General features: G+C 43.5%; 2 protein-coding genes across 4 annotated transcripts in view; one reads left to right on the top strand and one right to left on the bottom strand.

The window, feature by feature from the left end:
* The window catches only part of map3k10 (mitogen-activated protein kinase kinase kinase 10), a gene marked incomplete at its 5' end in the record, with an annotated part of 31,919 nt that extends 27,202 nt beyond the window's left edge, over positions 1-4,717 (bottom strand). Inside the window, one exon of the mRNA XM_080504479.1 lies at positions 3,721-4,717. Coding sequence (XP_080360605.1) covers positions 3,721-4,717 — 997 coding nt within the window. The remainder of the gene's footprint in view (positions 1-3,720) is intronic.
* Positions 4,718-8,731: 4,014 nt separating this feature from the next.
* The window catches only part of sipa1l3 (signal-induced proliferation-associated 1 like 3), a 71,329-nt gene continuing 59,706 nt past the window's right edge, over positions 8,732-20,354 (top strand). For all 3 annotated transcript variants that reach the window (XM_080509324.1, XM_080509322.1, XM_080509323.1), the window contains exon 1: positions 8,732-8,863. The gene's annotated coding sequence lies outside the window, so the exon portion shown is untranslated. The remainder of the gene's footprint in view (positions 8,864-20,354) is intronic.

Here is a 20,354-nt window from a genome sequence, read left to right as displayed (position 1 = left end):
CTGCTACTCAGATCTTGCCACATGAAGAATTATTTCAGCATCACAGAAGTCTACGAAATTAAATAACAAGCAGCAAAACAATGATTTGGATCTGGACTGAGAAAATTATTTAAGCTTTTCTTAAACATTTGATATGGTTGGAAGGGTAAAAGTCAATGAAATAATAAAGTACAAGGGAAAACATTATTTATTTGAATTCTTATAGAATTTTTACAAACTATTTCACAGTCTCTTGAGAAGTTTTGTTTTATTATGTTTTATTCCAAATAATTTAAATTTATTTAAACAGGTTATATTTATTTTATTTTAGTTTATTCATTCGTTAAGCACTTTTTTTTTTGTTAACATAGATGACACGCGCTATGTAAATGTGTCTGCTGAAACCCTGATATTGATATGATGCCAAGATGACGTATCTGAAGTGTCACTTTCGAAACGAGGCTCATTTCTGCCTTTACCTTCTGCGTTTGAGCCAAGCGAGGAGGACCGCTGCCCTATGCTTTCAGGAGCCGGCTGCTGATCCAGGGTGAGAGTGACAGGTAAGGCATGACCGCGAGGCTGATGACCTGCCAGCCCACAAACATGCTGTGACATCACTCCAAGGAGGTCAGAGTAATCAGATTATCCCCGTTACACAGACTCGGGCTCCGTTTGCCCACTGTGAGCTCGACTGGCAGCACGGGGCAGGTTAAAGACACACGTTCAACACATGCTCACAGGCATATGCCTTCGAAAACATCAAGAGAGACCGGATAAATATAGGGGGAAAAAAAGTGCATCTGAGGGAGCCAAAAATAAAAGTTCCTGTGTAGTGAAAGATTCACACACAGCTTCAAACACACACCAGTCAAAGACGTCACGTTTTGCCTCGATGAAGAGGGAGTGAGGAGTGTCTACTGAGCTCTGAAGCCGGCTGGTGGGAGACGAGGGAAGAGGCTCGGGGGCCTGAGCTGCTCTGTCACCACATCCATGCCAAGTGGTCGGCGGTTTGAAGAGGACACCTGAGACCAGCGCACCTGGACAATGAGCTGAGGTGTAACCCTAAACTGAGATGAACCACTGTTTATCCCCGGCGCTCTCCTTCTCTTGTTCCTGCCCATCAGTCTGCTCTCCCGTTTCGTGCAGCTTCACTCTCTCTCTCTCTCTGGTCCCCAAGCTTATTTTCTCCCCACCACCTGATCCATTCCATCCTGTCATTCTCCCCAATTGTTTGAGTCACCACTTCTCTCTCGTATCTCATTCTCTGCCCATGCTTTCCACCCTTCCTGGCATCATCGGGGCTAATGCAAACGTTCCTCCGTGCCAGTGTGAGTCGTATAATCACATACTTAATGATTAGCACCCATTCTCAGCGAGAGTCATCATTCGGAGGGGGTGAAGGGTTCAAGCCCTCCCTGAGACATTCCTGCATCTTTTCAGTTGCTATTTTCTCTCGCACAATACTCTAAAATTAGGGGACTGACATTTTGCATCGCAGCTGACAGCGGCTAGCAGCTGTATGACTCAGTGACACAGAGGCAGTGCCCATGTCACCATGGAAAGGCAGCGTTATGGTGTTGTTGCCAAGGCTCTGCTGTCCAATACGCATCCGGTCCCACATCGCTGCTCTTCCAACCACACAGGAAAGGAAGGAAAGGGGAGCAAGAGACGGGATGTTTTAAATGTGAAAGACGACAGTGGGTTTAAGATGGAAAGGCCTTTCAACAGATCAGTCGTGAGTGTTTTCAAGCTGCAATTCTCCCGTGTCCCTCATTAAAAGGCCTTTAGTCAGCATCCCGTACACGCCACCCATATTTGCACACTCCCTCCCCCATCACTCATGTCACTTGGGATAAACACACAGTCTGACCCGCACTTGCGCGCACACGAATGCACTTTCGATGCCGGCTGTGTATTATGTCTTTGATGCGCCAACAACTGCAACTGCGTCTTTAAACGGCAAGTAGCACAAAGGACCAAAAATAGCACAGTGAGTTGCAGAGCAGAACTGCTCTCCTTGAGGAGGGGAGGAAGAGCAGGAGGAGGTGCGGGGATAGATGACAGGGAAAAGATGGCAGAGAGGGAGCATTTCTCCCGGACTCAGGCTTCCCTGCTGTGCTCAATTTAAGTTTCCCCCCTTCTGTGTCAACACTCCCGCAACCTCCCATCATGCATCAGAAATCAATGTCAACACAGGCTGATCATGTTTCAGTGACATCGAAGAACGATTGTGAGAGGGTTTAATAGTTATATATTTATGAATCAATACCTATTTATTACAGCAGAGCACCTCTGTAACAGTTGTGATCAAACTGAAGCACCCGAAGACACTTTAGTCTTCATGTTTACTGTCAACTTTGAGTTATCGTAAAATACTGTTGATATGAAGCTTTAAGGCTGACATTTTCTGTGTATTTTCTTATGCTTTACTTTACATATGTTGCTACAGTCTTGACTTACAGTAATTGACACCACATTACAGTTAGAATCGTCCTATAATTGTTATCTTTTCTGTAAACAAACTTATCTGAGAAAGTCTCTTAGCAAATTCTATATTCATAAACCTAACCTTCAGCTTTTGTCCTACCTGTATAACCTTCTGTCTACATATTGAGCAAATAAAATAAAGATAAATAAATATAGCCAGTAACCCTGCCACTCTCAGATTTGTTTATTTAGTTCTGTTTATTCTGTTTTATAGACCACACCAGGATTTCTTATTGCTCTATTGAGTTCATTTGAATAGTCTGAAGAGGTTCATACTTAATGTTGGCATGCACAATTGCTAACTTTTGTAAGTGAAAGTAGCTTTTCTTTAAAAGAAAGACTGACTTCTTTTAAGCTGCCAGTTCTACTCGTGTTTGCCAAAGTTAAAGATAATCTGCTGAAAACAAAGGTCTTAATAATGAGTGGCAAATGGTTCATGCGAAGCAGCCTGACTCATTGGAGGGAATGTTTGCAATCACTTTGTTATACATTTGCTCTGGAAAGAATATTTATGTATCAATGTACATTATGATGTTTAGCTAACTTCTGCCAGTTTTGTTGTGTTGTGTTTATGACAAGCAATTCTCACCAACTCTTTCAGCTGCTCGGTCAATGAAACATACAGACTACTGATCTCCATTCTTGAAAACCATGATGCATCATCTCGGCACAATATTTATCCATCTATACTTCCATCCCTTCACCAATCCAGCCGTCCATTATTGTGAGTCAATGTGAGACAATGGGTAGGAAGCAGAAGACACCATGAGAAGGTCACATGACGAATACTGCGCATGCTAATGACATTCACTCATACACATTTGCACCTACAGGTTATTTACAGCCACAAATGAATATCCATTTCTTTTGGGTTTTAGAAGAAACGCAAAGTTTTGCTCTGGAGAAAACCAACACAGGCAGAGCATGTAGACTGCCCACCGAAGGGATCAAACCTGGATTATTGTCATGAGGTGACAATGCAAAGCTCTGTCCTGTTAAATATGTGCGACCTTATACAATGCTGCAGCTTCTGAAATGTGTGAATTACAGCTGGACAAACTCCATCTGCTGACAACCAGAAAGGGCTGAGACTGAGATGCCAAAGAGGGACATTAGTATGCATTTACTTAATGGACATCTTTCCTCCCACCTCCCTACAATGTCTCACAATGTAATCTCTGGCATGATAAGTCCATAATCATGGCAGTCGTTCTATTGCACAGAAGATAAATGAGAGATAATTGAAGTACTTACTATTGCTGGACTTGAGGTCTCTGTGGATGATGGGTACGAATGCCTGGTTGTGTAGATAGTCCATCCCAGTTGCAATTTGGACAGCCCAGTTCACCAAAACTCTCGGAGGGACCTTCTTGCCAGCGAGGGCTCGGTTCAGAGCCCCCCCTCTGGCATACTCCATCACCAAGCACAGGTTGGGCTCTCGCAGGCACACCCCACGAAGAGCGATAATGTTGGGATGCCGGAGCATCCAGAACAGCCTGGCCTCCTGTCGTACACTCTCCGCCGTGACACTAATATCCTCATCTGGATCCTGCCTGGCGGCCTTTACGGCGACTTCCTCTGCCCGCCACACTCCTTTGTATACCTTTCCAAACCCACCAGCTCCTATCACCTCCTCCAGGAGTAGTTCAGAAAAGTCAATCTCCAAGGGGCATTCGCCCACACCCCCTGCCACAAGCCCTCCTGCAGTCAGCTGCTGATAGCTGGCGGCGTCTCCTCTTGTGACGTAGTTGCTCGGAAAGATACCCACTTTGTCCTGGATCTTACCTGTCCACCAACCCTCATCCCCAGATACTTTGGAGTCTTTGGAGAGAACCTCAAGAAGGTCCCCCCGCCGTAGGGTTAACTCCTCATCAGCTGTGGCCTCATAGTCAAACACTGCTGTCCAATAAGGGTTGGGATTGTTGCCCCCACATCGGTGACCGGGGTGGGAGTCTGGCGAGTCGGACATGGTGGAGGAGTTCCAGCTGCTGCCATTCTCCACCCGCAGGATTGGGGCTGGGAACATTGGTGGGGGAGGCGTCATATTTGGGGGAATGGATGAGGAGGAGGTAGTAGAGGAGGGAGGCCCAGGGGGGACAAGGCAAGGGGGTGGTGGAGAGCAGCAGCCCCCACAGCTGGTACAAGACAGGGGGGCTGCTGTGCTGCTGGCTCTGCCATACGGATTCATGGTAGCCGGACTTCTGTGTGACGATGTCGGCGTGCCCTTTGTCAACTCAGGCACAAAATCCATATGGGGCCCATCGACCGAGACAGGGTGTCCTCGACCACTAGCGGAGGGGAGAGGGGATCAGAGGCTCAGAGGGCTGCAAATGCTCTTCCCCATCGCCACTTCTCACCGCTGACTCTGTGCCAAATCCTGTCACCAGTTGTTGCTGTGCTGTTGCTATGCAGTGTGTAAGTCGCATGTATTCCCAAAGGCAAGTTCGTTCAGGGCCGACATACATCAAGTCTGGCAATGGCACTCAGAGGAGCAGATCCATGAACGTGTGTTCCCCCAGAACCTTAAGGATTTGATAAAACGCGACCCTAAATTCTCACAGGAGACACAAATGTGTGTTTATCTGAGCTGTGAAATTAATTCAAGGCATTTTATACTCCCTTTGGCCCATAAACTTCAGCCTAGTTAATAAAATAATTACATACTCAATGTCAATTTACAAAACGGAATTTGAGACCATTATGCATTTATAGCTTTGAATTATTTTCCCAGATGAACACTTCGGTGGTCATTTATGATTGTGGGTGTATCACCATTGACTGAGGTGAAGATAAAAGCCACAGCTGATTGTCAGATTAATTTTCTGGATAGAAAATGGACTATTAGGCTGCCAATAAAAACCACAGTCTGTGTATGAGCTGGGTGAAATCCTCTGAGCAGGGGTCCTCAATATTTCCCATCCAGCCCTCTGTAGAAGCCCCTCCCCCGCTGGCCATCTCTGAGTATGGGTATTTTCTAGTTTGCTGTATTGTGTGAGAAATTAAAAAATACATTTAAAAAAAAAAAAAAAATCCCTACATCCCGACAACAAGCCGGCGGCTAAATCTTTCAAATGAGCCAGTTCAGCGTTTGTTTGTTTGTTTTTTAACATCCTTCACCGAAACAGGCCTCGTCCATTTTAAGACAGCTGGGAAGTGACACCGGCGGTCCGAGGCAGGTATTCAACACGGGGGCTGCGAAGTGGCACCATGTTCAGCATCGAGCGGAGTCTGAGCGCATACAAACCCGCCTCCGCCTCCGTGCAACGGCCTACTTCACCAGACACTTCCGCCGGGCTACATTTGGGATGGTGATGAGCTGTGGGGGTTAGACAAGAAACGCGTCTGTGCCGGACACAGAAAAGGAGACGCATTTATCACTACCCCACTGCTCCGTGAGCGCGCGTGGCACCGCGTTCACACCGTCAGTTTATTTCGTGCCGCTGCAGAAGGTGCGGATTTTTCCACGCAATTAAATGTCCACGACTTTGTTCAGCAGAGAGAGAAGCCGTCACACGGCAGCAACAAGGTGGGAAATAATGTCAGAGGGTTTGCAGGGAGGCATTGCAGCATTACTGTGTGAGAGTAATCCAGCAGTGGAGATGGGAAATACGATGAGAGCCACTGTCTCCATGTTCCTTTTAACAACATCTCACCCCAGGAGTAATAGTAATAATAATAATAATAATAATTAATAATAATAATAATCTCTTCCTACGTGCGTAAAAAAGATTCGGGCATCCAGCCGGTCCTTGTATCTCTCGTCCGACACGGCATTAATTCAATACGTAAACAATTCTCCTTTGCTGTGACCAAACCTGAACATTGAGCGGAGCAACATCCACTGACACCACGGCATGGGCGTATTGGCTAAGCATCCAAGTCGAGGAAGGGAGGAACATCACAGGTCCGCAACCCAGTTTATCCCGGCAGATTAAAACGCTCCCGAGAGTCCTCGTCCGTGTTGCTCATCCAGCTGTCCGAAGCTCCATCGTATTCCCAGACAATGCTCCCCCCCACCCTCCACCCCCCTGAATCATACGTAACATTTCGGGATCCGGGGATGTCAGTCAGTCTTCTGGGTTGACTTTTTGCATCCAAACACAGCGGGGTGCTGTGCGCACGGGCTGGAGCGACGGAGCGTCAGACGCGTTGTGATCTTCTAAAGGTGGGGATGAACACAGCGCGTGGGCTGAGCTACGGCCGGACTCGCGTCTCCTGTGTGCAGATCAGGGCGCTGCGCACCGTGCGGGGCGGAAAAAAGAACACACTGCAGTTCGTTAGAACGCGTCTGGACTGCTGGTGGGAGTGTGCCGGCGCATTGTGGGTAATGGAGTCCCGAGCGGCTCTCCTGCTGACCTACATCATTCTGGCAGCAGACAAACGTGAATAATTCACAATGTTACAATAATTAGCCAGCATTGTGAGTGTCTCGCTGTATACATTTTTACAGCGATGTAAAATTCTGCGCATTGTTGTCCTCATATTGACAATTTATAACGGAATATATGGTCTACATTGAATTGCAATGGTGCAGTACATGAGTCTTACATTGAGGAAAGATCAGTGGCGATTTGTTCCACCTGGTAATGCAGCACGCAGCATTCACAAAATGTTCATTAATGAGACGAACAGTCACTACCATATTTCCCTTTGTCCAGATTCATTACTCAATAATGTAAGTATAAGTACCCTTTGTTGAGTATTTAATTCATACCCAGTCCTGATACAATTGTTGATTACAACTGGTATTTAATTAAAATGCAAAAACTAGTATTCGAATAATTAATAGTTCATTTCAATGCACATACATATCAATCAATGGTTTTATTCTTATAGCGTTCACGCCCATCAAATTATGAACGACACTGCCCTCTGGTGTGTATTAAATGATTTGCGAAATAAAATGTCTGGCGCTTAAGTTCGATTCGTAAGCACAACTATTCAATGTTTATCACGAGTAAGAATTGAATATCTGTGAGTCCAGTTACACACAGTTCATATCATCAGGCATGCTAAGGTTGGGAAAAAGATATTTTAACATCTACATGTTACTTGGAGTAAAGTTACATATGATTAGATTTGATCCTTTAATGACTTATCACGTTCAACTGTTTGAGGCACGGATTGATCTTAACGTTTAATATTATTGCTCTATGCACTTAGACATGTATGTGTGTGGATTGTCTCTGTGGGTAGTCCTCGTGCCTCACAGTGAGAAGGTGGGATGAAATACAGGCTGGGCCTGTATGGAATTTGCATGTTTTCCAGTGCATGGGTTTCTTCCCACAGTCCAAAATATGACTCTAATACGTGAATACACTCCACCATCCATAACTGAGTCTCTTATTTATTTTAAGACTACGGTATTATTAGAATGCACACTGTTTGATAGAACTAGATTAATATGACAATCTAACAAAACAGTTATTTAAAAATATAATTGGTAAAAAAAACACAATGACCAAGATTTGTTCTTGTTTCCACTTCTTGTTGTTTTTTTTATGTACTTTTTTTTGGACATATGTTACAACCACCGGAAGCAAAAAATACACGTACATTTATTGTGATTATTATATATTTTTTAAAATGTTTATACAGCTGATTTTTGTGAAAATGTGACTACGAAGGTGAAGCTTGTCATCCTAACCGAATAAACACCCGCAAGCATATACCACAATGTCATTTGAAGTTGTTAAAAGTTCATTGAAAAATAATTTGTCAAATCTTACCATGCTTCAGATGAATAATTATATAAACCAACCACCAGGCTGGGCTGTTGACCAATTTGTGTCTGATCCGTCGTTTCACCCATCGTTTCCCATCCACTTTCATTCTGGTAAAGGTCCGGAGAAAATCATCAAAGAATTATATTTACTGATTTTTAAAAAAGAGATGTTCTTTTTTTAAATTAAGCGTTGTTCAATAATTGCTGCGATTTCAAGTGTTGATCTGACGTAATGTTACAAACATGGAATCCTTGATTTATGTAAAGATATTTGAAAAGTGAAATTATCCATCCGTTAGGCTACAGACGTGGGATGCAATGATGATTATATTGCATTAAAACTGTTCGAACAAATTAAAGCTTGCGTGAGTGTGTGTGTGTGTGTGTGTGTGTGTGTGTGTGTGTGTGTGTGCGAGAGAGAGGGGGGGGAGTAGTAGTAACGTGTTGCCCCCTTTGCGTTACTATCAGTGGGCTGCGCCAGTCGGAGCTGCGCATGCGCAGTGTGAGCGTGCGGGCGCAGCTCCGCCGTGGTTTCGGTTGAGGCATTCCTGCCAGTAACGTCTCTGTGTGTGAGCGGACAGCCGAACGTCGTCTAACAGTGTCTGGGTCCGGAGAACTATTTTTTAATGGAGTAGGAGCCGAGTGGAAACAAAAACACCGGATCCACATTCGGTAAGCCGTCCGCTCGTTTTATTTTCTCTGAACAGTTTATTTTTTGGGGGGGGGGGCGGACGCTGAAAAAGCGCTGAAAAGTGACGATTGAACTCAACGGCAGCGAGCGGAGGCGAACACAAGAGAGGCAGCAGAGCCGACCAACTTCACTGAATGTACGGTCTCTTTACTACGCCTCTGCCGGGGCTCTCACACCAGCCTGGAGCCGCACACACCGGCGCCTGCTCCGTCTCCGCCTCCACCCATTCAACAGCGCACGTATTAGCCTCAAATGAGCCGCTCCTTGCTAATAATTGCCAACTATCAAACAAATCCACAACCTTTCCTGCTCGATTAAAAAGACACCACTGCGCATGCGCTCGCCGCTCTGCAGACTTCGGAATTGTAGTTTTTCGTACCTGAGTTAATCACGGTTGTGGGGGCCAGGGGAAAATGGTAAAACTACAAGGTCCAGACAATGGGAGCTTTGTTTGGGAGCAGGGCTTGCCAGCTAGTTAGGGAGGACGAGCTTTGAATTTCGAGTAGTTGCGCCGCAATCGGAAGTTGTCTTGGCTGGAGGATGTGCGTTATAAAGCAACGAGCTGCATGGGGAAACGTGTCGGTTTGCGCAGTTGAGACACGTCGCCTGGAAGTGAGAGTTCAGCAGTTGAAAGGGGACAGTGTTGCATCCGTGCCTCGGAGGGGTGTGCGAGCATGGTTTTAAATTGTGGTTGTGAAATGTGGATTTCTCGTGGACCTGCAGGCTGAATCCAGCTGTCAGGAGACGTGTGCGCACGGTCGCGCGTGCAGGAGTCACCAGAACGCATCGCAGACATACCAGCGTGTGTAAAAGGAGGTGATGATGTACCTCCCTTTTCATTGAGATCAGTGTTCCTACTGTACCCCCCCCCCCCCCCCAAACCCTCAGGAAATGACACGTCGAGGATCAGGATGATGGATCTGCCGGGCAGGAGCAGCAGACCATGGCCGCTTTGCACACATTCTCGGCTTCATTTGCTCTGGTTGCCTCTCACACGGAACTAATGGAATAATGATTACCAGGGGAAAAATGTGAGAATCACGTTCAGGTGTTTGAACCTGGCTGTCCTGCTGCCCAGCAGCCTGGAGCAGCTCCACGGTTTCATGTAGTGAGAAGGTTCCTGCGTTTTTTTTTTTGTTTTGTCCAGTTTGAAGAAATCCGATTTTTAATGTAGCAAATTCAACTCTTGTGATTTTAATGTAGCAAATTCAACTCTTGTGTGTGTATTTATTATTCTTTGATCACTGAGGAGTCAGTTGCACAATGCTCTCTTTGTATGATTTCCTTTCAGACATGTTCATGTTGTAATAACAAATGCTACATTTTTTAAGGACAAAGCACAGTATGTGGTAATTCATCGTATGCATTTAACTAAACATCCCACATCACTTCTTTAAAACGATGAAATATGTGCAAAGCACTATTAGGTGAAGAAGTTTAAGAAAAACCACATCCACAGTCAGACTTTTTTTTGTGTGGACCTTTCATCTGACATTTCTCAAGACATTTTTAGATGGCCTGAGCATTGTTGTGACCAGGATTTTTTGTTTTTACACTAATGTATTAGAATCAGTCTTGACCTGGATTGTGGGCAACCTAGATTTGAATCCCGGTTGCAGTGGGAACAGCATCCGGCGTTGAAACCAAGTTTACAGTGCAAGTTGTGTATTAGAAGAGTTATTTGGGGTTTTTTCTACTAGTATTACATCGACGTTAACTTCTGGTAGCACAACTGTGATATTACTGACATCGCTTTATACGTATTCTATGAAGCCGAGATACTGCTGCACCTGTCGATAAGCGTGACACGATACATTAATTGAAGCGGCATCATGTTCCTGCAAGCTGTGGTTGATCATTTGTTGGCTCTGGCAGCAGTGACTTTTAGGAGATGAAGCAAACACACAAAATATGGTGGGAATTTCAGTCGAGTGCAAATAAGTTGCTACACTCAATTATTTCAGTCGCAATAATTGAAAAAGAATTTATAGTTCAAGGGCTTAACGACAATAATTTCTGGGCCATTATACTGCGCTAATGAGTTGTGTCAGGCCTGTGGCTTGTGTCAGTGGTAGCACAGGTTCTCATAATAACATAATTTACTTTGAATGCATTATGTAATGCTGCAACTCAAGACGTCAGTCATGATATTAATCGTATTGGGCACAGCTATGCATTTCACTGCTATGTTAGGATGTCCTCTCTCAAGAATGTATTTGTTTTTAGGGGCTAGAAATAACAAACAACTTTAAAACCTGCAAAAATAAATCTGCCACTGAATTTGTTTAATTTGTATATATATTTACTTCCTCTTTTAAATTCTGGAATTTTTAGCGTCAACATTGCTAGAAATCACACATGACAATGTTGTAGTTCTCAAAGTGTGAGTTGAAATAAAAATCCAAGCTATGTACATTTTCGTCAAGATTTTGAGTTTCCGGTCTGAAGGTTTTACTGTGGAGAATCTTACATTTTCACACTTTGGGATCACGAGTCGTGAAGTTGAATGTTTCCGAACAGATCTCGTGAGGGATAGTTTTGGAGTTCATTGATTTCGCTGCGGGTATTTGTCTAAAATATGGGTTGCTGTGTCAGCTTGTTTGTTTTGGTATTGTCACAGTGATATTACGTCATGACTTCATGACTTTGGAAGGGCGTCAAATCATAAAAACACCTCCGCAGTCAGCATGTTGCTGACTCCGTTGGCGACCAGATGACAATCACTTCCAGGATGTGGTCCTGAAATACACGTTTCTCGTCTTGATTCTTTCGTAAACGGCTGCCATTCTTCAAAGAGAGCTGAATCTGGGCCACCTGAGTTATTTCGCCTGTAAACACTCTGTTGAATCACCTCGCCGTATCTTGGCAGAAGGGACTCATCCGTTCTTGACCCCCACCGCTCTTTGTTTTCTTACTCTTTTCAAAGTCATGTGTTCGGTAAACAATAAAGGTTTTTTTTTTCCTAAGATTCCGTTTTGCTCGTCGTCGTTGTCTTTTCCCACCTTGGCAACCCTCCTTCCATTTGTAACATCTGAGCACTGAGCTCACTCTCTGTGTACTCCCTCAAGACAACTCGGTATAATGAAGGTTAAAGAAACGACCAATCGGGTCTTTTAAGAGCTTGCTGGGGAACACGCACTCGTACAAGCACGCGCCATCCATCACTATAATCGGGTGTATTCTGATGGGTCACAGAAGCAGTTGACAAACCCTCAGGCTACGGAGCCCATCTGGTCGGTCGCCATGCACAGTGACCACTGCAATGTGCATACCTGAAGGGGCCGAAGTCATACAGTATCATCTTTTAACTTGAACTTGCGCAGTTCACACCCTCATAATCAGCTGGCGTTCTTGCCTATGCGACGTGTTCATTTAGCGAAGGATGTTTTGAACTGCCATCCCTCTCCGTTTATTGCTGCTTCATCGTGATCTTTATGGTGCTTATAAACCAACACCGTGACACAGTTGAGGACACGTTCACAGTTCATCTTGATGTATTGTCACATGTCGCCCCACCTCCGCTTAGTACTGCTCAAATGCAGGTTAGACACTACTGGACTGTAGCCGACTGCTGCTTTTGTTGCCGTTAAGCTTGAATTAGAGCTCTTTTTAGATAAAAGTTTCTATAGGTTAAATATGGGGCACAAGTATTGATAATATTGAATACAGTTTGCTTAGCCAGAAATTGTTTCTTCTTTTTTTTTCTACAATCAAGATAGTTCACCTATGAGAACAATATTTACAAGATCCAAAATCAATTCATCTGTATTATTGTCAAAATAGTAGTTTGATTTGATTCCCATGGTGTTTGATCAATGCAATTGTTTTGAGCTCTCGTTCAAATGTGCAACGTTACTGGTGGCTATCTTTTGACCACGTTACAATTTAAATAAGAGTAGTCAACTATCCAAAAAAAAGCAAAACATGAGTGTTGTCAACTTTCTATTGTCTTTAGCTACAACAAAGCTGGAAGCGGTCAAATTCTGAAAATTAATTGTCATGGTGAGCCCAGGTATTTATTTTAACCAGGAGGGAGCACGGTGTCTCATAAGTAAACTATATCAAACTGGTTTGCATGTGGCTAACTGCAGCTATTGTTCTTTAAAGTTTAAGATCCATCTGTTGCTCCAGTTTAGCAACTTTATGCCAGTTTTAATTCTCTAGATGAAGGTGCTGCCAAACTCCACAGTTTGTCCATTTGAATGCAGCAGCAGCGATTAGAACTCAGCTCTTGTGGCCTCTTCTCGTGGCGGCCAGCTGCATGATGGTTAAGCTGACATGTAAATGACAGTCGAATCGGTTTAACAGACAAATATTTCTGGTGGCGACTGGCGAGGAGGTGGACGTTCACGCTTGGCCAACTCATCATGCTTTCCCAGTTCAAAATGTATCTATATTTGTTTCAGTGAGATGACAATCAAGTGATCACAGAAGATTCCCGGAGAAATCGATATATGAGGTTTATATTCAAACAAGATTGGACTTGTATTACAAGGCAGTCAGATGGAACGCACAGCCGACAGCCACAGAAGCGCGTGTGTGGGTGAGAGCACGCAGAGGGATTGGAAAATTACATTTTACATCTGATAATTATGTAATGCTGTGTAGTTTTATGCAATTTTGTATATTTGAATTCGTTTGGAAGAGAACACAGCCTTTGCTCTAAAAAGCCTCTGTGTGAACTGTGATAATGTTGGATTAAACTGCCCTGAAATCATCGACAATGCGAATCGTGCACAACAGATATCTGGTAAGTGGTTTGTTATTAATGACTGATTGGATAGGGTTAGGGTTAAAATGTCGTTCTGTCTGTAAACCGACCTGCACGTAGAAGCGCCAGCTTGACATCACCTCAGTAGAAGTGGGCGAAACACCGGTTGAATGTGGTTGTCGCACTACGAGCATACAGTTTGAAATTAGATGGTCTTCGGTCACAAACGGTGTTTCAGCTCCTCCTCCCACTTGCTTTGATGTATTTCTGTCCCTTGAGGGTCCTATCCATAAGTCAGCATGCATGACTGTGTCAAGAGGTCAGCGGTTTACAGAATGAGGGGGGGGGGCACACCATGTTTCCTGAAATGAGCCTCTGCTTTATGGCTTTCCGTCGAGCTGTCAACCATTTGCTAGGTAGGCAGTTGATCTATCAAGCCTGCCTCCTCTTTTTTTTTTCTCTCTCTCACTCCCTCACAGGTCAAATTCCCTCAAGGTGTTGTTTACCAATTTGCATCTTCGTGTCAAGGAAGAGGGTGGATCACAGAATCTCAGTTCTGCATAAGTGTCAGGCACTGCATTGCTGGGTCCTACACAATGCTTCCGACAGGGTTATAGGAGATCCGGAGGCCCCAAAGCGTTTAGACATCCTGCGCATAAAAAGGTGATTTATGGCAGGTTTATATATGACCATCCATTTAGCAATTCGATGTGAAGGTCACTCCACAGATTTACAAATGGATCTTAAGAAGAAAATGTGTTCTTGCTTGGCTCTGTCAGCCAGTCGGTTTGAATTTGAATACTTGGATCTGTGCTTGTTGAAATAAGAAAGAAAGAAAAAAAACCTTGAAGATTTTCACAGACAGGACTGTGGAAAAGCCAGAGCTGCCTCTTGAAGTTATTTTTGAATCCTGATACTGAATCCAATGCCATGAGAGCTGCAGCATCAGTCTCTTGGGCCCGTTTGCACAATTCTAGAACATTTTGAGTTCTCAACTGGTTCTCTCGCCTCTGCTTCTATTTGCCTGTTTTATTTTGATGTTAAAAAAAAAGGGAACATCAGTGCTTTCTTCTATAAAGACTATAATGTTGATATGAGAAGCATCGTTTACACATTCAGTCTCCAGGGGAAGAGCTTTGTTTCAGAGACTTTCAAAAGACTTCAGATGTCCATTCATAGGAACTGTCAGCGAACGCCTTCCTCTGTCTCTTCTAACATCTTGTTTCAGCCTTAAGCATTGAGCGTGTGAGTGTAGTTGTCGAGGTCAGAGTGTGTCGTAGCACCTGCTCCCTATCTGTCCCTAACTGGGGTTCCACACATGGGCTTGACAGGTGGTGTGTGTGTGTGTGTGTGTGTGTGTGTGTGTGTGTGTGTGTGTGTGTGTGTGTGTGTGTGTGTGTGTGTGTGTGTGTGTGTGTGTGTGTGTGTGTGTGTGTGTGTGTGTGTGTGTGTGTGTGTGTGTGTGTGTGTGTGTGTGTGTGTGTGTGTGTGTGTGTGTGTGTGTGTGTGTTTCCACAAAGAGCTCTATCATACACCGGCAACGACAGAAATGTACTGGAAACAGGAAATCCTGCATGACAGGATGAAGAAACAGCCGATTGTGTCCCACATTTGTTTTTTTTGTTTTTTTTATGGAGTGAGGAGGAGTACATTAACCTTGTGTGTCTCACAGATGCAACAGCTTGACCGTAACATTCATTCCAAGTCATAGTTTCACTTGGAGCAAAGAAGCTCAAAGCGACGTAGTCACAGTTTAGAAAATAAAAAAAAAATCTTCCTCTTATTCCGAGCAAAGATTTGACGTGCGCTTCCCTAAATCAAAGGTCACTCATTCTCCGAATACATAGTACATGTGAGTGTCAAACAACATGAGATGTTAGGAGTCATACGATTATTTTCTTTTATGTGTAGACTATTTAACATGTTTTTTTCGTATGAACAGCAACCCAAACATTCAGTGTGGTGTTTTTTTTTTTTTGTTGTTTTTTGTTTTTTTAATGAAATATCGACAACCACTATAAAACACCACAACCAGCAAGTAAATTCTAACCTGTCATGATTTAATGGTCGAGTGGCTTCTCCTCCCTGCTGTTTGTTGGAGGTTGAAGGAAAGGCACTGAACCAAAGATTGCTCCTGATGGTGTGCAAGCACTTTAGATGGCAGACATTACCTTTGGTGGATCAATATATTAAAAAAATGCAACGCATTATGTAAAATTTGTTGAGACTGCTCAACTGGTGGAATGTGCTATATGAGTAGCATTCTATTTAATTTCAAACCAGGGGGTCTGGGAGCTCCTTGGAGGATGGCAAGAAAGCCATAAGACTTTTGTCTGTTCTCATAATTGGCCTGCACATATCAGGCAGGACCATAATGAAAACATATTTCTGTTTTGGAAACCGTGGCCATGGAAGTCTTTGTCTTCACTTGTCATCTTTCGTGAAGTCAGAGCAGAAATAGGATCCACTGCCTGTCTCAGAAGCACTTTGTGGTGGCTTCCAGTGGCGAGAAAAAAAAGTTGCAAAACATTGAATTAACTGACTTCTTGAATATCATAACAATTGTCTTTTTTTTCTTTTTGTTTTGTTCACTGTGCACCATTTGAGGAATTGTAGATGTTACAGCAGGCATGCATTCTTTATTCCAAATTTCATTCACATTTGTTTTATATGGCAATTTTTATTTCATAAAACTGTGGAAATACACGTCACTGGAGGTTAGTAAAGAAAAACCTATAACCAGAAGATACTAGTTCAAACGCCTTCAGCAAGACCCCTGATGTCTCAGATGCTCCCTGTGTGCTTCATAGTGGTTGATACTGTTAAAGTGGCATGGGTGTAAAGTATAATTCAGATTTCGAGGCGTACATAATATTTCCTCTGCTTCTCTTTCTTTGAAATGTTTCAAAGGTACTGATCATTAAATTATAGACGTCTACTTCCTTTCACAAACTACAAGGTAAACAATAATGGTGCGATCTATGAGTACTCTGGCTTGAAGCTCAATGAGGAAGTGTAGAAGCTCTTCATCCTGGTCAGTGCGCTCAACAATAATAATCGTACATTTTATGTATCGGCATTGAAGAACACTGCACAAAACACATGTTCAAAAGATTTGCAGCAGTAAAACAACAAGACCTTCAGGCATTTGCAGTAAACATGGTGAGAAGTGCAGATGCTCATTTTCAAAGTTGAGATTTAAAACGGCCCAGGGAGTGAACGCGTCTGATGTTGGGTGGGAGTGAATTCCAGAGGTGGGGGACTGAGTGGCTGAAGGCTCGGGACCCCCGTGGTGGACAGAGAGAGGCTGATCTGCGAGCGTGGATGTGGAGGAGGTCGGTGAGGTGCGGTGGAGCGAGGTCCTGGAGGGCCTTGAATGTCAGGAGTTGGATTTTTGAACTGACTGCAATGTTTTTTGGACCAATTGGAGTTTCTGAAGGGACTTGTTTTATTACGAAGGCGTACATCAGCCTTTTTTGCTTCTGCTTGTGCTGCATGTAGGAGGTCAAGCTGCCGGACAGGAAATGAATGTGTGGTGGAGATGAGTGGTGCTGTGAATCAGATATGAGGGATCAGGCCGAGAAGTGGCGTTACACTGTGGAGATCTGTCACAGAGACAAATGACTAGTTAGCAGGACATGAGTAAAAAACGTTCCTTTGAGGAAGTAGAAAGGAATCCAGGAACTTTTTTTTTTCCTCCCTTGTTGTCATAGTTTACCGTTGGCTCATCCTCGTATCTGGAGTGGGAAAACCATTGCTGCTTCCACATTAAAAGAAAAAAGAAAGGGCCAAACGAATGGCATCAGGAAACGCGCAGATAGATTTGAGTGTTTCCTCTTCATTCTTCGGCCGCTCAGGATGTTTTCCTTTAAGTGGCCTGCATGTTCTATTGAAAACACTGTGAGGCACGCAAACAACATGCGCTGTTAAATGGACATTGGTATGTATACGAGTACGCTCTGAGAATATTTTTCAGTCGGATTTTAGTTTTGTTTTTGTTTTTTTTTGTAAATGTCCAATGTTTGTAGATGTCATTGATGAACACACACAAGTCTTTCTTGATGCAAAAACACAAACGTGCAAAGCATCCATAGAGCCATTCACACAGTTTCACGCTCAGATTTCAAACCATGGCCGCTCACTACGGCACCATTGTTTTAATGCTAATTGAGTAGAGCATGTGGCCATTCCACGGATGCCTCGTGTCCCAGTTTATTTTGGTACCGTATCAAAAAGTGCATTTTCTTTTACCCATTTCCCCAAAAAATCTGAAACTCTTAGAGAGGTTACTTGGTGAGCTAATACATGGTCCACTCTGGTCAAGCGTGGTATGTATTGTGGCCTGCAATGGATACAATGTGTAGTGCAACTGCAAGAGATCAGGGGGGTTTAATAAAATGTGCAGCTGTTTCAGCCTTGGGACCTTTTAGAATCTCACTGAACAGGTTTTTTTTTTTTTTTTTTCTATTCTGCGTTTGCTTGTTATGGTCTAGGTTTGTGTATCAATGATATATGTGGCTGTGTGTATCTTACACATGTACAGGCATGTCTCAAAACAATGAATATAGAATAGAAATACTTTATTAATCCCAGGGGCAGATTCCGTACAGTGGGGCTCCACACAGAATAGATTATTAATGCAATGTTTAGACATCAAATAAGAAGAAAGAATAAGATATTGAATAAGGAACTAATTTCTGTACTTACTTCTAAGGTAACATATATGACTTGTGGTCATTATGGCCTCTGGTTTAAAACTCAATAAGAATCATCTGATCTTGTATAAAAAAGTAAATATATTATTTTTTTTATTATTTTATAGTATATATATATTTTATTCATGATTTCCCTGAGCTTTATGCTAAAAAAAGAAACCATAACAGATTGAAAAGTTCAGTCTTTGTATGATGAATCTAAACTATATGGGCATTTTGCTGTGTGGTTAAAAGAATATTTGAATATTTGACCTTTTACATTGTGTTCTATCTTCTAGGAGATGCACCTGTGTTTAAGAATCCATCTAGTCGAGGCCATGTTTCAATTCATCAATGGTTGTGACTGAAGTGGGTCGATATTTCTACATCTGCTGTTCGGCCCGCTGCAAGATGACACACTGCTGACTGAGACCACTGATCCTGCTCCCAATGCCACGTTAATGTGTTTCTACCACCTTGCATCCACCATGTAGGGTTGACAGTCGATCCCAAACACCAGGTCACACCTCCTCCATACACCTTTTCTATTGACCACTAGGCCGCACAGCCAGTATGTGGGAAGAACATATTGATTAAAGCCATGGCAATATCAAGACACCAGAACCTTCAGTAAAGGGAATATCCCTAAATTAGGTGAGGCTTATTGTTGATCAGAATTCAGAAGACTAAAACATGGTGGAAAAAATAACAGAAAGAAAGAAAGAATAAAACAACTGCACTCGAATAACATTCTGGCCAGAGACGCTTTCCCCCTTTCTTTGCTGCACTTTATTCAATGACATGTTTTGCCAAACGAAGCCATTATGAAAGCAGGCATCTGTTGTGAAGTAAATAACTATTGTCGCATTCCTCAACAAAAGCATTCTGAACACTTGCCACAGCTACAAAAGCTTATTGCCTGTGAAGTTGTGCTGATATGGGAGCTCTGGTGTGGCTCCTCATCTTCCTGTCCCATCCAAATAAAGCTCTTGTCTATTCAGCACAATGTACATAGATCATCGTTTTTTTTTTCATCTTTTGCGCTGAGCCTGAGCGCACACTTGTCCTGGGCTCCTGCATGAGAAAACCTGTGTGCCTTCAAGTGCTGTTTATTCAAGACCCTGATTAGATTACTGATCTTGTAATTAGCTCTGCTGATGCCACATTTTGAAACGCCGTGTTCCTTAATGCACATCGCACTGCGGACTTGGCTTTGAGTGATTGTTTTGGATGATGCACCGTTGCTGTGTCAGCCCGTCAGTGACACACAGCACCTTTAAACACTCTATGCTATTTTTCTAACGGCTGAAAATAAGATCTAACTAATCCGTTATCAGTGTAATGTGTTGTTGCCACCTGAGTCCGTGGTCGGAGCATTTAGTTGTTTTTTTTTCCTCGGCTCTTTCAAACTTTAGTCTACATGCGTGCAGCATTGACAGGCTTTATCGTTTCCCAGGACGAGGCCCAAAATCAGTGTAGTGGAGAAGGAAGTGACAGAAGTTTGGGTGTTTCTCCACACACCAGCAGAAGCGGTTATCATCGTGGGAGAGGAGGAGACCGATGAGCTGATAAACTTGTGGCTTGACAGAGGAGGAGGAGGGGATCGGCGGGCCGAGGGAGAGACTGAAAGGAAGGTCTGTTGCAAGAAGAAAGCTTGCTCATGCGCTTCCTTCTCCTCTTACACCTCGCCGATTTGTCCTCCCCTTTCTCCCTGTTTCTCTCGTGACCTTTTCAGCTGAGCTCTGATTAGATAACGGTCGAGTTCAGTGTGTCAAGCCCGGCTTTACCTGGGAAATGATACTGACAAAGAAAAGAAAGGAGAATAAAACATCATGGATGTGAGTGAGTAACGAAAAAAAACTGAGAGAAATTAGGAAAGGACAATATCAATTTTGAGTTTTAAGCTCGAGGTGTGTGTGTGCATAAGGTCAAAGTCAACACCCCATTCTTTCTTTAAACTCACTTAACCCACTTGTTGCCTGAAGGCACCAAAACGTTCACAAAGCCTCTCTTCCTTCTGGAATTTTTAGACACAAACTGATCTCGACCAAACACCTAAACATGTGC

This window comes from Blennius ocellaris, assembly GCF_963422515.1.
Source record: "Blennius ocellaris genome assembly, chromosome: 2".
Classification (NCBI taxonomy): Eukaryota; Metazoa; Chordata; class Actinopteri; order Blenniiformes; family Blenniidae; genus Blennius; species Blennius ocellaris.
This window is presented reverse-complemented; position numbering and strand designations above follow the sequence as displayed.